The 17,837-nt window shown below is 38.7% G+C and overlaps 1 protein-coding gene across 7 annotated transcripts in view; it reads left to right on the forward strand.

Annotated features, from left to right (window-relative positions):
* Nucleotides 1–17,837, forward strand: part of BCKDHB (branched chain keto acid dehydrogenase E1 subunit beta) — a 229,634-nt gene that overhangs the window by 204,527 nt on the left and 7,270 nt on the right. For 3 of the 7 annotated variants that reach the window (XR_011422062.1, XM_005596803.4, XM_014733932.3), the window contains 2 exons: nt 13,811–13,959; nt 15,733–16,023. Coding sequence is in view for 6 of the 7 variants with exons in the window: in XM_005596803.4 (XP_005596860.2) it covers nt 13,811–13,951 (141 nt within the window). In the remaining variant the exon portion in view is untranslated. Of the gene's footprint in view, nt 1–13,810; nt 13,960–14,777; nt 16,024–17,837 lie in introns of those variants that run through there. The other 4 variants (XM_070223510.1, XM_070223513.1, XM_005596802.4 and 1 more) reach the window with 2 other exon arrangements.

A 17,837-nucleotide genomic window follows, 5' to 3' on the forward strand; every position in this document is an offset into this window, starting at 1 on the left:
GCCCTTTCCTGCCCCTGCACCTTTGTTCTTGTTCTGTGACCTGGCAGCAATGCTCCTTCCAGGTTCTTGGCAGAGCTGGTTCCTCATGTTTTCAAATGCCACTTCCTGAGAAAACCCCTCCCTGAGCACTTTCCACTTAGAGCTCCCGTATTGTCCACCACAGCCCTCTGCTTCCTTCCTTCCTAGCACATCCTCATACTTATTTCCCCCACTAGAATATAAAACTACAAGGCTAGGGACAGAGAGGGCTCTGAAATATTTGATTGACAAATGATTGAATAAATAAATTTTTAAAAAAGTCAACATCGAGGTCCTGAAGACTTGCTGGAAAAGGGCATTTGAGCCGAATTTGAAAAGTAAAGTATGTGAGGGTAGCAGGGGATAGAAAAATCAGAGAGTTCACGAAGAGAGGTTTGTGAAGGCGGTATTATCAAGTAATAAGCTTTGGAATGGAGGTGGGCCTGAGCACGTCTGTACTGGGCTGTGAGAGAAACAGGGATCAATAAAGAATAAGCTCGGGGGAGCCAGGAAAAACTTCTGACTGGGGGAGGGACGGGATCACACCAGCAACAGTGTGGCGTCTGGCGGATGAGTAAGAGAGTGCTCAGTAATTGCTGTGGAGTGAAAGTCTCCACGCCCCACATCCTGTCCTGCTGATTTTTGGCCTCATCAGTGACTAAGCTCATTAATACCCCAGAGTGAAACAGAATTTAAGTAAAAACTGGGATTGTTTGGTTCGCAAATATTTACTGATGCCTGCTCTGTGTCAGGCATTGTGCCTCTGATACAAGGAGCTGTGAAAACCAGTGTCTGTGACACTTTGCAGTGTTGGTTTTACTCTTCTAAAATGACACACAACTTAAAGATTTAGCGATTGACACTTGAGCTAGTGAAGACAACGCTGGCAAACACTTGCCTCCCGAAATAGGAGGGAGAGAGGTGTTTAATTTAATAAATGTAATCTGTCGAATACCCTGCACAGTAATAATTATATATCTGGCACAACAACAGATAAGAAGTGTAACTATTGGAATGTATCCTGCTTTTGAGAAACTCCGAGAGCTGCGTGGAAGCATATGTGGTTTTCCTTTGTCAGTTTGTTTCTGATACGTCGTCTGTTCTCTGGAGACCCGATTTTCCCCTTCTGCCTGGACCTGCACACATAACGCACTCCAGCTGTAACATCCTCAGATTACTCGTGTCAACTCTTACCTTGTCTTGAAATTGGAGTCCAATGGCTGGTTTCACTACTTTTGCGTTTATTTACAAAGCGGAATTCTAGTGAAATAATTGTCAGCAAAGATATTGTTTGTTTTGTACAAAAAGTGTTATATGTCAGTCTTGAAGCTAGTTCATATTGTTATTGCCACAGAAAAGCAAACATTTTTTTCAGAATATTAGTGCTCCAAGATGTTGCTTATTGGTTGGGAAAGGGTAGTTGCCATGGCGACCTGACAGCCTCTGGAGGGAATGCGGTCATGGCCTTAAGCAGCCGGCAACCCACCCAGTTTGGAGAGCCCCTCTGAAAAGAATTTTCTTCCATGGAACTTATTTAAGTTATTGAAATAAAAAATAGTTTAATATCTGTAGCTCAGGTTTGTCCGTAGCTTTGTTTTGCACACTTACCTACTGTAATTAAAAGAAAAGCACTTATAATAAACACGGTATGTATGATTTTCTTCAGGAATGAGGTTAAATATATTGCATGTTAATTAGCCCATAAATATGTTCTCAAACACACAAAGCAATCTGGACTCTTTTCCATGTGAGCTATGGCGCTTGAAAACCAATTCAACGAGATGCTGGTCGAATGTATTTATCAATATTTGGGGTTTTCAGGGTTTGTGTACGTTCTCCGGTTCTCATGGCATATAGAAATCGGCTCAAGCCGTGAGTGACTTCATACACACGCATAACCTTCGTCTAACCGTCACGGAGACCTGCAGTCGGTAGTTCTGAACCCAAAATTGCTCACGGGCAGCTTGATGTGCGAACGCTGTCTTTCCAGGGCCAGGACCCCGCGTTTGCTCTGCAACTGTGTGTAAGGGTTATCAGTTTGGCGCGCAGCGTCATTGTTTTGGAGGGAGAATAGACGCTTCAGATCCCTTTTGGCAATTCCGAAGTAACTAAAGTCTGAAGTGAATCATATGAACTTAATTAGATTTGCTACATAATTAGCATTTGAGGAAACCTAAGGAAAATCCTTCTGGGTTGGTGATTTGTTATGTCAAATATCAGCATGTTCATTTAGGGGACTGGGAATTGAAAACGGTGAAATTCTAATGTATCCTAAACCCAGCTATATTATATACATATATAATTTTTAAATCAAGCTTTGAAAAGTGATCCTTTCCCAGGGATGACTGAGATGCTTGTCCCGGACACGGTGACCTAGGTGCTTCCATGCGTGGGATGGACCCGTCTGCGCACAGCCATGCCCACTCGATGGCACGTATGTGTGTGGAACCAGCTTTACACCTAGAATGAGAGCCCACAGCCAGTCCATAAACAAGCAGTGCCAGCTGTGGAAACTATGCCAGTAACTGCTAATTGAAGCCTGTGAGCACAGTCTAGAGACAAGAAGACCCTGTACAGCACTTAGATGTACATTTTAATTTAAGATTAATTTAATTGCAATGTCTTGCTTTCGTCTGTTTTAATTGCCAAAAAAAAAGAGTTTAATTTTATTCTCAGAGGACATTTCTTTAAATACTCCAGAAATTTTCTTCTATAGTTTTAGAGTTCTGCAAAGTTAGTTACCCGTGGAGTATGGCTATAAAATATTTACTGTGAGGAGAGGATTAAATTTCATATTTCAGTGTAAGTTAAGGCTAGGATAAAACTTGTAACCTATGTTTATTTAAAATATTTTTCCAGTCTGTCCGAAAGCTGTCACGTTCTTATCAAATTACTTAGCTACCTAAGTTCATCTAGATTCTATCATAGATAAGGAAATAAATGAAAGGAGGCAAGTTTAATTTCCTGATGCAGCACTTCAGTGACTTTTTTTTACTCTTATACTAGAAGAAACTTTAAACTCACAGCCTACCATAGGTTGAGCATCCAGTTTTTCCTGAGAATTCAGAATCAGCTTCAGAGCTCAAGGTGGCGGCTTACGCCCTTATACTCAAGCCAGCTGCTAGTGATCAACTAGAAGCAAGTTCCACGTGTGTCCCCCTGCCCCATTTACACGTCTCTCCAGCCAGTGACTAAAAGAAACAAAACAGAAATCCGAGCTTAGCCTACTCTAACGCTAATTAAAGAGATCCATCCGTTCCCCCAAAGACCACCCCCCAAAAAACGGGGCACTAAACGGCTAAGCTTTTTTTCTTTCCTTTTTTGCTGTTTTTGCCCCGTCCCGCCTATAAACCTGTACAGCAGCGAAAGGGAAAGCAGAGAGAATTCTAGAAATATACTCAAAGCTCTGCTCCTTTGACCTAAGTTCTCCCAGTCCCGGCCTTCTGAAAACTGAGAGGAATAAGTCACTTTTTTATATGGGTGTTCTAAGGCAAGAGTTAGCAAATTCTGGCCCATGGGCCCAATTTAGCCCACCCCCTGTTTTTGTGCAGTCTATCACCTATTTCTAGTCTAGCCTATGAGGTACACAACATATGCAGCAAGATGGCAAAATTTTTAAGCTTTTTATTAAAGTAAAAGAAAATCTTGATTGGATCTGACATAAACAAGCAGACAATTCCACCAGTTTCTCTTTCACAGGTATAATGATAGGACTACATATAAATTTTACCTTGTCACCAGGCAAGACTCTTGCCCACTTTCAAATCTCGAGTCTTAACCAGGAGAGCTGGTTCAAATGCTAGCAAAGCTGGGTGCACCTGTGTGGTTGTGGTCACCTCACTTAACCTGTGCCAGCCTCAGCTCCTCACTTGTCGCTGCCACAGGGAGTTGTTGAAAGGATTGAGACCATATAAATAATTCTATTCATTTATTACTAAATAACAACATCTCTTTGGTTACTATTTAGTGAATGTCTGGCTTTTCTGTTCTCTGAATGTATGTACATATTCCTTTTTCTGAACTGATAGGCATATGGACAAATACATTTCTTTTCCTGAAGGCTTTCATGTTGATTCTCCAGATATTCACCAGGATGTGTTCATTAAACACAGGATGGCTTGTTTGTGTCCATGTGTGCCTATGTACATCATTATCTGTGGCATATAACAAATAGGGAAACTCCTGTGATCTCTTTGGGGAAAGCAGTGCTCTGTCTGCCTCTGATTCCTAATTGAGGGACCCGATTGAATTTATATAGTTCAGCCTCAAGTAAGTGGATAAAAAATAGTAAGTAAATGCTCTGGTCCATCTAAATAAAATATGTGAACATTTCCCTGTTATATGAGCTACATAAATTTAGCGTATCTAAATTTGTTAATGAACAGTACCTTTGGGCATTTCTAACATTCTGTTTTTACACTTAACTATAGGAGTATCCAGAACCTGACCACAGTCACTAACCACCCCTTCGCTGTTGTATCTATGTGGTTTTATCAGGGTTCTGAGAAATTTGTCCCCCCTAAGCATGCAGTACGACTTGGTGAGAATACATGCAGAATTGGGGTCATCTCATCAGCGTACAACTCACCCGATATTGACAGTAAAAAAGAAGGCGTGTGTCTTTTCTCCCTAATGCTCAAAACTCTCTCAATTCTTGAGATTCTCATATGAAAATATGTGTATGCAAATGCACAGACATCCAACCTGAAAAGCTTCTTTGTAAGAAATGTTAACCAACTTTAAAGGCAGAAACACAGACATGTGAATAGTGAAGAGGAAAACATATTTTGAATTCTGCATTTTATTTTTATTGGATACAGATAATAATTGCAATTGCTACATTTGTTTTAATGAATAGGTTAAACTCCTCATGTTGGCAAAAGTCATCTGCATATAAATAATAGGAGCACTTAACAGCCTTTTCTCACTCAGGTCGGATATTCTTGCCAGAAACATGTTTGTTTTCTTAATTGGTTCAGTTATTAAACTTTGGGAGTGCTGCTACTACTGCTAGGATCCAATTAAAAGTTTTGACCACATCTCCTAATAATTGATGATAGCCTAGAACGTTTATTTCTGCTATGCTTTTCTTAGTAAAATTACGGTGATCTAGTGACCAGGATTAAACTGCTGAAAATAACTTGGTCTGATTTATTCATTCAGCAAAAGCAAGCTTAAAGGCTGTGTTGCTATGACACCCAAGATTAACTTTTAAAAAAGTATATTTAATTTCAGTAAAAACATTGACACATCTCTTTTGGCATTATGTCGATAAAATAATGTTGATTTTTCCCTTTTCCTTGCCTTTTTCACATTTAGCAAGTTGTTTTTGCATTCTTTTAAATATAAACTAAAACATAAACTAGAAATTTAACATATTTAAAGAAAAGGAAAAGGCAGTAAAAACCTCTTTATGTTGTAACAAAAGAGTATCATTTGTAAAACAGCAAATATTTTAGCCGTCATTTTTTTATTCAGTTTCTCAAACTTTTTCGAAAGGTGGTGCCAGATAGGGGGACACTTTATGTGGAGTAGTTTCGTTTTGTAGTTAGTCTTGAAACTTAAAAACAGGTTGCAAAATTGGGGCCGTGACAAATCCTAGTAGAAATTTGCTTAGTGCAGGCTCAGCCCCCCAGTTCTAAAAGAACATATTTTCCATGCCTTGAGACAAAGGGATCATCCAGAAACTGAGCCAGGATCGATTTCTGCCTTCAGAGCACCATTTGGTGGTGTTAGAATGCTATACGAAGAATTTTGTGGAAAAACAAGCAGAAAAAGTGAATGCTTTGTAGGATCATCAAAAGTCACTTTACAGGAGTATTTTAAATTCCCGGGTGCCAAGCAAAGCAAAAGTCCTACCTTACAGAGAACGATTTGTTCATGAGATGACCCAAAGCTGCAGGTCGCTTATGTTTATCATTAGGCATCCACATTCTAAGGAAATTCCTCTTTCAAACTTTGCTGCTGTCCATGCTTTCTTCTATAGGAAGAATTTGGAACTATAAAATTTGAGAGGCTTCAGCATCTGTGGAAATTTGAGAGCATTGCTTTTCTCCCCCTCCTTTCCCTTCTATTGAATATAGAGTGTTGTAACAAAAGCATTGTGGCCACAGTGCATTTTAAATGTCAAAATTTGCGCATAGTATATCTCAAAAAAAATTTAACTTTAGATTCTGAACTTTGAAAACCTCAGAACATTTTTGGAGACTCATTGCAGCAAATAAACAGAGTGTGTTGCAGGAAGATTTAATGAAGACGTGATTTTTCTCGCTATTGTTTCTCAGTGCTCCTAAGGTGAAAATGATGAGGCGGCTTCGGGGCCCAGCTGAAGACGGGATCCAGGGAAGTTTGAAAGCAGAGCCAAACCTTTACAGGTTTACCTGGAAACCCAGAGTGGTTTGGATGGGGTGCTGGTTTTACCATTGTGGTTGCTAATTTAGTTTTTATGAAAATTAAAATGTTAATATTTATAAAGTATTTAGTACAGTCCCTGGGCCATAAGGAGCACTATGGGCTTTTGAAAAAATGATTTCAGAGAAGATAATAAATTATAGAAGTGAGTTGTCACTTGCTTTGACATATTTCAGATTTTAAAATAGCAAAGTTTACAAAACTTGTTTTGAGAAAAAAGCAATCTATATTACATAATAAGCTGTTGATTTTAATGTTAAATTTTGATTTTGAAATTTGTTCTACTTCAATTTCTACAGTTAATGTGTTGAGATTTATAGATAACTTTCTATTAACATATGTTTATATTCTAACACGACTATTGAATTTGAACCATGAATCACTTCTATGCATATTTTAATATCATCCTGCAACTTTGTTGTGGGTACCTAGACTGTATCCAAGGAGACCTGTTCAGATCAGAAATAATAATTCTGTCTAACTTCACAAAATAAGCTTCCATTTTAAAAATTGGATTTGAATTTAAATGAAAATGCTAATTTAGAATTCAGTTCCATTCTTTAACTAGCTGAAAGAAATCATAGAAAACAAAAATTGTACCAGGTTACTAATAATTTGCATTAAAGAGGAAGAAATGGAATTCATTTAAAAATTAAGAAGACATTGAAGATGATCCAGGGAAGTTAAGTAATAGAGAACTCAGCTTTTAATTTGGTCAAGGTTATGTTTTTACATGGAAGCTTTGCTGAAATTAGCAAAGTCAAGCTTTGCTTGACTCTAATGTTTTAGGTGTTACACAAAGCTAGATAAAATTGTATTATTCATATACTCTTTTATTTAGTTATATTGTTTCAGCTGTGTTTTATAAGTGAGAGACTGCAAGTGTTTGTTGAATGCATCTCATGTGTCTGGTATTAGACAAATAAAATAAGCATGACTCTAATGTTTGAGGGAGCATCTTGTCCTTTTGGGGGTAGCTTAGGGGCTCTGCTGTCTGGAGAATTAATTTTACAGATCTGTGCTATATAGAAAATTGGTACACACTAATATATATCTTGAGCTCTGTTTTAACAACATGATCCATACTATTTAAACCGTTAGCTTAAATGAAAAGTATTTTATTTTACGTTAGTAAAGTTGTATTTATTTAATTCAGTAATAAAATTAATTTGGAGTTGCTGGCATTGTGCCTTCACAGGTTTCTGTGACTCATTTGCTGGGAAAGTGTGATTCAAGACACTAGAATCATTTTTTCTCATGTGCTAAAACTCATGTTTTAGCTATGGGCAAGTTTTCATGGCAGATTTAAAACAAATATTCTCTAATATTATTTGGAAGCTGGGTGATGTCTAACCTTACATTAATAACTAGCACTAGTCAAGTTGTAATCAAAACGTTAAGTCTCTAAGTTCATGGACTCTAAAGTTATCAGTGATACATCATTCTGGTATGTTAATTTAGTTTTTCTCACATTTTTACAGTTTAACTCTTGTACTGCTCATTATGAGCTCTAGACAATTAATTGCATTTAGAAGCAAAATCTCTGTTTTATTGTTAGTATTAACTAACAAGGACTAAGTGGTCTTGGAATTTAGATTTAAAACTAAGCACACTCACAAATCATTTAAAGCTATTTCTTAATGTTCTCTCCTAGAGGAGAAATGATAACTCTATGATCTACATGTCTTGGTCAGTGCTCATTATGTTGATAGCGTAACTTACCCTTACTCCCACCCCCTCTTGGAAACAAAATATATTCTCATAGTTTAAATGTGTTATGGTGGCATAATAATAATTGTGTGATATAACCTGGACTTTTTGTTTGCAAAGCAATTTAAAAATCAGTTTTCTGAGTTGTTACTTTGAACTTAAGTCATGGGCTGATGTTTCTCATTGTTCCGAGGAAGAGCATGAATCCTGATTTCTCAGATACTCCTGTAGGCACTGTATGCCTATTTTGACTTGTGATGTTTCTCATGACAGTGTCCTGCTTTTCTGACTTTCTGTGAAATGTTTAGAAAAATTAGTTGAATAGTTTTTCAGGAAAATGAAAGGAATTTCGTCAGGCTGTATCAGCTATAAGAAAGTAGGAACGTATATAAAAGACCTGCAATTCTCTGGTCTCACTTTAAACTTCACCACTTCCCGACTCTAGATGATATGCAGTCTTGCACCGTGGGCTGTCTCCAACTTTCTGTCATTAGAAAAACTGGATAAAAATTATTCCAAAGTTGTTCTTACAGAGAAATCTGAGCCTGGAATTGCTTTGATTTAAAAAACAAAAACCAAATGATTGCTTTAAAAATGAATCGAATGATATCGTATGGTCTTTATTCTCCACTCTGGTTGTCAGTGTGCATGGCTTCACTTCACAGATACGTTCAGGCATCTGTGGGGCTTGTAACCTTCTAGCAGCTGACTGACAGGCTGCTTTTCTATAGTAACACTGCTTGGAAATCATGTTCTTTTTGAGGGGGAGTTTTTAACCATTTCTGGAGCTCTTGACTTCCCTTTCTAGCCACGCTTAATCTGTCGTGTCAGCCCCAGGAACTGGCAATTAGTGTCGCGGCTCCCTGCTCCCCACCAGGGGGCAGCACCGTACCCTGCCTTTCCTGGAGACCTGCGTGCAGCCTGGCTCCCTCATAACCTCAGGGGGCTCCGCCCTCCTTCCTCATACAGCACTTACTTATTTTTGGTATTTTCTTACATTTTTTAAGGCTTAGTAAGTGTCCAATAAATGGTAGCTATTCAGATACTGTGCTATAAGGGTTATAGCTTCTCAGTGTTAATTGTTCTGTGTCCCAGAATCCCGTCTTCAGTGATGGTTTGGTCTTTCATTTCAAAGACCTCGTGTTTATTATAACTTGGAAAGTCTTAAGAGGAGAACAGACACCTGGAAGTTATGGAGCAGTAGGACGTGTCAGGTATGAAAGCAGGTACTTTTCATACGCTGCTGCACAGTCTGGAGACGCAGACAGGCAGGGTCACAGCAGAGACAGCGCAGTCAGACGATGGCATTGCATTGCAGAGTTTTAATACTCCTGTTTTGCTGTTGAGTAAACAGAGGCTCGGAGAGGTTAAATCCTAGTAGAACAAAGATTCCCTTCAGAGAGAATTCCAAATTCCATGCTGTATCAATTATATCATGCAACCTTGCCATGAAAACAACAAAAAGATTTGTTGAAAGTGACCAGAGCCGCTGTGTGAATGCCCGAGACCGATCTCGGCGACGCAGCTCCTGCGACGTGGTGACAGCAGAATTTATGGTTGACGTGCTTAAAACTTTAGCGGGGAAACGGGGTTAAGTGTCCAGAGGCCTCGCGTGATCTCGTGAAAGCCCTAATATATATGCGTTTACATACACAGACGTATAATGCATGACCTGTTCTGCACTCATCAAAACAGGCATAAATGCAGTACACTTAATTTCTTAAAACCTGTCAATAAGATTTTATCTTAAAATGATAATCCTATTTTATTAAATTTAACTTACCCTCTCTTACCTGCTAGGAAATTTACAGAATCTCTCTCCTCTGCAATTTCAACAAGATACTGATAAATTTGTTTTGTTCCAGAAAATGGGCAAATAAGGAATTTATTTTGCCTGTGTCTATGATTTTTATAATTTGGAATTGTTATTTCACATCGTCAGCTTCCTCTCCTGGGTATAATGTGCATAGCAACCCGGGTGGCTGATACATAAGCAGCTTGCGTCCTGCTGATGTAAATCGTTGAGCGTAACCAGGAGGGTCCTGACCCAGGACCATTCGTCTGCTGCTCTGTGTTCCCCTCTTGCTCCTTGTGTGCTTTCAGCTTCCTCACATCCCCTGGCTTCTGCCCTCCTTGTACATACGGCAGAGGCTTCTTAGACCCAACTTCACCTGTTATGCCTCTCGAGGTTCTGTTAGAAAATCTTAATCTCTGCCCACCTTCCATTTTACTGTTTTTTTATTCCTATTTTATTTTTTTTCTTGTTATTGCTATCCTCAAGAGTAGTACCTCAAAATCTGCAGAAGAGTGACCGAGAATATGGGCTCAGAGTCGGGTGTAGCTGTTGGACCTTGGCGAGTTCCTTCCCCATGGCTTCCTCATCTGTGAAATGGAATATAGTACTCACCTCAGAGATTTGCTGAAATGATTACATGAGATAAAATATAACTCATTTGGCACCATACTTGCTACATCATAAGTACTGGCTACTATCCTTGTTATTAACATATTTTAGAAAGAAAATTCTCATAGTTAGAAAAAGGCATGTTCAGAAGTAAATTCAAATATTATGTACTAGAATTTCACACAAGTGTCTTTTGAAGGGATATCTGTTTTTCCTGATTATGTGTGTGAAAGCACACACCACAACAAAATGTATGTCGCCGTTACTACATTAGGGCTCACCTTCAGGCATTTCACTGGATCCAAGGTGAAAATTCTGAACATAAATAGCTGGAGAAAAGCTTCTCTTGACACCTGCCCGGGTTCTCTTCCGTTGCCCCTGGTTACGTGGTACACGGTGTTCTGCTTTGGAACGTCACAGCCAAATCTGCCATTGTTCCATGTTGATGGAGCCAGTCCACAGACAAGCTCTCCAGGGAGAGAGACCAGAAACTGACACTGCCCATCTTAGCCTGTGGGCTGGATGCCTCCTGTAATCCTCACAACGACCCTGTGGGTTAGGTAATTATTTCTTTCAGATTTTATGTGCGTTACTATTTCCAAATCAAAAATCATCAAACTGTTTTAAAAATAATGTGTGTGCTTATGTGGCCAGTGGAGAAGAGGATTATGATTAACCTGGATTGTCTTAAATTCAGGGCACATCGTTGCTATAGTATGGTGTCGTAATGTGGTGTATAATGAAGAGAGAGGCTTTGTGGAGGATTAATCTGGTACATTGATCTGCAGATCTGTCAATGAGATTCAAATATTTCTTTTTCTGTGTGTGTATGTGTGTGTGTTCGTGGATGTGTACAGCTTCTGTATGAAAAAGCCTGAGGCTGAACCAGGATGCCTTGTTATGACGGATGCCCAAAGAAACATAGTCACACATAAATCATTTGTATGTGAACCAGTTCAGTGGGAAGTATGTGTACAGCTGCTTGACCCAAACACCTTATATCCAAAGCTTTAAAAGAAGTTTTAACTCAAGTCCTTGGAAAGAAGAACTTAAGTTTCTTTAATATGCTTGAGTTAGCAAAACATTAAAACTTCAAACTGTTTCAGTTGGTCAGGGTATCCTTATAAAATTGAATCATAGTCTTCTGTTATGTATCCTTGAATTATCGTCTATGATTTTTACAAGATATTTTATATATTTATATATATAGTACTTTACAATCAATTAATGCCACATAACTGACAGTAATTGTTTCCAAATTAAGGAAATGCTACATGTAAAATTGCAAATTTATGTAACGGAAACTTTTATTCACGTAGGAAGATGGTTCTACCCTTTACTCTTCCTTTGTTTCAGTGTCATCGAATTACGAAAGTAATACTTGTAAAAACTCAAACAATATGTATAAAGGACAGAGTGGAGGCCTGTGTCACCTGGCCCCTCCCAGCCTCACAGTGACCACTGTGTACGGTCCAGTGTGACCTCGGACCTTTTTCTCTGCCCATGCAGACAAGTATATTCTTGTAAAGAGTGGTTCTCACAAAATGAGGAATTAAGAGCATTGCAATTTGAAAAAAAGTTTTAGTTGATGATGTTAGTCATTGTGCTAAAAGGAATGATTTCACAAACACAGATCATTTTGTTGTAGGCCAACTTTCCAGGGTCTAGTTAAAAAAAATAGTGTTTTATAGGAGTAAATCAAAAGCATTTAGTGGAATATTTTGCCCTTGATTTTCTGTATTTTGCAGTGTCCAAGGATAGTTTGTTGATGAAGGGTGAAGTATTTAGGGAAGATGGAAAAACAACCCTTGTCAACTAAAGTAATAAAACTGAGTTAATCCCAAGTTGACAATTTAAATCCCTTTAAAATTGCTTGTCTCAATGAAGAAACCATCCACCAGTCTGTCACCTACTTTGAGTTTATTAGTAGTGGAATTTCTTAGGTGACTCTTTAAACCTTCCGTAGGCAGGGTTCCCAAGTTGTTAATGAAGGTTTCCTGTTGCTGGGAAAACCAACCCTGGTTTGGTGTCTGATAGGGGTCCGTGGGGCAGAGGGAGGTCTGGAAATGGCCGGTTGGAACTAATTTGTCCTGTTCCCAGGCCCTTTCTGCCCCGATACACTTGTCACTTGAAGAAATATGCACAGAGGGTGGGGACTGAGCATGAGGTGTCAGGATTCTTTCATGTGAAAGTTTCTGCTTAAGTGAAAATTTAAAAATGCAGTTAGTAAGTATGTAAGAAAATGTGGACTTCCTCAAATCCTTTGTGAAGCAGAGCAGTGTAGAAAGTGGATGTGTAAAAACCCAAAGGTTTTATTTCAGGTAGTAGCTGTGAATGGTAAAGTTAATATCATTTTCTTAAGAGTAGTTTAATCACGTATCTCTTTTTAGATTTTTTTAACTCTCTGAAAATTTCATTTTCAAATTTGAATTTGTCACCTGAATAACGTTGTCTTTTTCTGAAGATGATTTCTTCAGGGCTCTCCCTTGTTTGGGGTTTTACGTTTTCTTGAATCAGATCTCTGGCCTCTGGAGTTCATCGTCTCTCCGGGGAGACCCCATTGGACCGTGCTGAGTTCAGTGCTGCGAGAGCTCATAACAGAAGCCCCCCTTCCTTTCGCTGGTGTGGGGGTGGGAGGTGCTGTCAAGGAAGGCTTCTGAGCGGAGGGGCTCCTAAGGTGATCCCGGAGAGGCGTGAGCGCGGCCATCAGGCAAGGAGCAGTGGGCTTAGGGAGTGAGTGGCCAGGGGCCGATGGCATCTGCAAAAGCCTGGCCGTGAGAGAGACCAGAACATGGTCAAGTACCTGGTGGAAGTTCCGTCTGGCTGTGTAGAGTAATTACAAACATTCAGTATAAAGTAATACATATTCATTGTATATAAAATTTGAAAAATACAGGGAACAAGAAGACATATACTATCACTAATTTCAAGCTGCAGAATTTACTGTGAACATTTTGTTATGATTTTCTCATGCCTCATGTTTATATTTGTAGAACAAAATATTTGCCTGTTTAGTATAATCCCAGCTTGGCTTAAACGATAGATATGTATGTAGGCATAAAATTCATATATATATATATGAAAACATATTTTAAATAAAACCAGGATCATGCCAAACATGCTATTTGTTACCTGCTTTCTTCACATTACATTACACTTAATTATCTTAATGCCCTTGGATGCAATTGTATTTTAAGTTGAAATGTTTCATCTCTGTGAATAAAAAGAAATATTCTTGCAGTTAACCATCTGTATTCTTCTCTGCAGGAAGAATGTTTCCTGAACCTAGAGGCTCCTATATCAAGAGTATGTGGGTACGACACACCATTTCCCCACGTTTTTGAGCCTTTCTACATCCCAGACAAATGGAAGTGCTATGATGCCCTTCGAAAGATGATCAACTATTGACCCCACGGGTAAGTTGGCCCTGCATTTTGGGAAAGCTCATGTGTGTCCCTGACATTAACGTATGTTAACCAAGGAACAATGGTCATCAGTGTGTTGTATTTGATAAATGGCAACTTCCTGAACAAAATGTGGATTTCAGAAAAAAATTCAAATTTATAGTAGTCTGTTTACATTTAATAGAAACACATCAAGCATACGTATTGTCTCATTTCTATGAAACAGATGCATGCATATGTTGACATTGAATGATCATGGGTGAAGATACTCTCTGCTGGGATTTGGTTGCAAATATACTTCACCCCATTGTTCCAGCTTTTACTCTCATTTCTGTATATTTTTACCAGCTACTTAAACTGTTCATGAATAGGGGTAATTTCTGTTACTTAAAGCTGGTCCTTCATGCGCCATTATTTTGAACTCCTGTGATTTCAGATATATGACTTTCCTTTCATATTATCTGAAAAATAGTTTTGTTGAACAGGAAACCTATTTATTATGTATAAGGGAAAGTTTTACTTAAGAAAAAAAATCCACCACTACTATTGCCACAACCTTTTCTGGCAAATGAGTCTTTTAAAATTGTGGACAATAGGTGATATTTATTCATTATGATTTTCTTAGTAATGCTTATCTGCCCCTTCAGCAGTGTTATTCTAGCCAAAATGAATACGTTAAAAATGGTGAAGTTAGTTTTCAGGGTTTTAATGTAGAAGTTGCTGTCATTGACACACTGATTTATCTTTGGCTTTTTTTAAAAAAACGATTGGCACCTGAGCTAACATCTGTTGCCAATCATTTTTTCTTCTTCTTCTTCTTCTCCCCAAAGCCCCCCAGTGCATGTGGTATATTCTAGTTGTGGGTCCCTCTGGTTGTGCTATGTGGGACGCCGCCTCAGCATGGCCTGATGAGTGGTACCATGTCTACACCCAGGATCCGAACCAGTGAAACCCTGGGCCACCGAAGTGGAGTGCGAGAACTTAACCACTCAGCCATGGGGCCGGCCCCTACCTTTGTCATTTTTGACGTGGTTCAAAATGCATAGATAGGGATTAAATGCTTTACATTTTAATATCTAGTTGTCCAAAACATAGTAATATACATTTTGAAGAACCGTAGCCTTTCACAGGAGCAGGGAGAATAGGCTGTGTGTAGTAACACAGCCTGTGCTTTTTAAAGATAAGAAAGACTATAATTCTTGAATTCTGTTCATGTGTGGTAAAGCCAAGTCACCTAAAACCAGAGAGATAGCTGTACATTTGTGCAGATGGAGAAAATAACACCCCCATCTGCCTTTATGATCCCCACAGTTTTGCAGCTCTGTTCTGAGAATATTGTTAGAGATGTACTTTAGGCCTTCGGTTCTCACATGCCGGTGTTCTCGTGGACCGCAGAGGTGCGTGCTGGATTTCTGATGTCCTCTGACTGTCTGTGAAAGCAGCTAAGTCACACCCGGGACTGGTTAGAGGACTTCCTCCCTTTTGTTGTCCGTTTTGTTTCCTCCATGGCCCATCCATAATGGAGAATCAAGGTGATAACGTGTGGCCATATGCCTTGTTGCTATTTTTAAAGTAATATTTAGGTACTGCTTTCAAATTTTGATATATATTTCTTTTTAAACATAAAAAAATTAAATATTTAAATCTATCATGAAAATATGATAAAAGAAGAATAGCTCTTCTGTGTTAAATATGGCATTAAAGAAAGTAGTCATGCAATGAGAAAATCTATATTTAATTTACAGTAGCCAGAATGTCTATAATTGTTATTGATTTCTTTTACAGAGACACTGGAAGATTATGACTAGATATGGAAATATTTTTCTGAATTTTCATATTTCTTCAGATTTATCTCTTCTTGAAAATAGAGGTTTTATGAAATAAATCATCTTGGATATTGGCTGAAAAATTATAAATTATTGTATGAACACATGTGAATTGACGATTTCCATTAAGAATGTTTTAAGTTAACTTTTTAAAATGTTCCACACGGTGGTCTTATAAATTCCATTTAATTACATCTGTAAATATTGGGTGTGGGGTAGTATTCAATAAAACAAAATCAGATTATCTTCAGGTTGTGTGTCCTTTTGTTTCATTGGTGAAAATAATTTTTGTTGCACAGTAATAGATTGTTAACTTGTTAATTAAATCTGAATGAAAGTGAAATGTTTAGAAATGCTGGTTTTCAACTTTATTATATTTGGCTTAGTTCTTTCTGGCTAAGATGGTTGTATGTTGATGAAACTTCTGGAATGTTTTTCCTTGTTCTTCCCTCTTGTCTCAACAAGGTGTGCTGGACGCACTCCCTTTTTCTCCAGAGCCTGGTGGGGCAGGATTGTCCTGCTGCCTCTCTTTCTTTTGGGAGATGGACAGCAAGAGCCTGTCTTTTACTATAAAATTGCCAAGCTTTTGCTGCAGTTGTGTTTTTTTGGGCCGTGATGTTGCAAAGCAAATACTTTTTCCATGTTCTTTATATTATTACGTAGATAAAAAGAAAAGCAACATTAGCAGCAACAAAAGGCTTCGACAGGAGGAAGCTTCCTTGTCGGGGCCTCTCGCTCCTTACTGTGCCTCTGCTGCCCTTCACCACAGCTTTAGACAGGCCTGAACAGCCTCAGGAATCCCTGCACCTCCCCTCCCACAGATTCCAGAAGAGTTTCTTCTCGCCTGTTCCAGCAGAAAGGTCGCCGCCCCGAAAAGAGCAGAGAACCAGGGTCATGCAGTATTTTCATTTCTCTATAAACACTGGAAAAATGGACATTTTCTTTTGATCGCAAATGTATATATTACTTTAAATCTACAATTTAAAAAGTTGTGTCCTATTTATTTTTATCAGATATTTGGAGGAGGATATAGAAAGTAACATTTTTAGATTGCCTGGAACTTGGAGGTAAAGTAAGGCCCTTTATCCCAAACTCTGGATAGCAGTGGGCTGAAATAAAGAACCAAAGTGTTTGTTAGGGGTAAAAATAAAGCCCTGTTCTTCACGTAAAAATGGAAACACCTGTACAGTACAGGATGGGAAACGATGCGCTTGTCAGCAAGTCTGGAAAAGATTTTGGGAATCCATCTGGCTCATGGCACAGGACATTCTGAGTTTAAGACGCCGAGACTCAGTGTAGACCTTGGCTGTGGTCCTCGCTCTCCACCCAAGACTCTAGGCCTCCTTGTGGGGCACTCTGCGCTCCCGGGGTCCGTCCAGCAGGGCCGGAGATGTGCGGTAGCCAATCACATCTTGGCCTATGGGTTCTATTTGAACATATTTGTTTTAGTTGAACTTATTTTTGTAGTTGATATTCTTTATGATTTTAATTGAAGTTTCTTATTTTAAGTTATATTGCCATGGTATCTATTTAATACTATTTTTTCCTATCTATTCGTTATTAAAAGAATATTCCCTTAGCTATTTTGATTTTATTTTCTTGAATTCTGTTTGAAATAGCAAGCATGAGGACAACTGTGGGGATCATCTGTGCCCGAAGTGCCTGAGTGTGAAACCATTCTCCCCTCCCATGAGCCCTGCAGTCTCACAGCTGATACCTGGGTCCCTCCCCAAGTAAACAGCTCATAGTTAACACTCGACTCAGGCTGTGGCACAGGAGGTACATAGATATCTAAAACAGTTGTCTTAATACATTTTTTATGTGAAACAAGTGTTCCACATTGTGAAAATCAGGAAATAGTGATGAGAGATGCTCAAGATGTTAAATGAATGCCAGATTCAAAATCCCCACAACTCCCAGCCTCAGCATGGTAATAAGTCTGTTCCCTGTGACAACATGGGTGTATAAATGAATATAATCTGCTGTAGTTCAAGTTATCCAATCCCTTTAGGAAAAAAATATGATATCCATGTTCTATACAACTGATAGGCATTAGCCAAGCTA

The sequence above is a fragment of the Equus caballus genome, chromosome 10 (genome assembly GCF_041296265.1).
Source record: "Equus caballus isolate H_3958 breed thoroughbred chromosome 10, TB-T2T, whole genome shotgun sequence".
Lineage (NCBI taxonomy): Eukaryota > Metazoa > Chordata > Mammalia > Perissodactyla > Equidae > Equus > Equus caballus.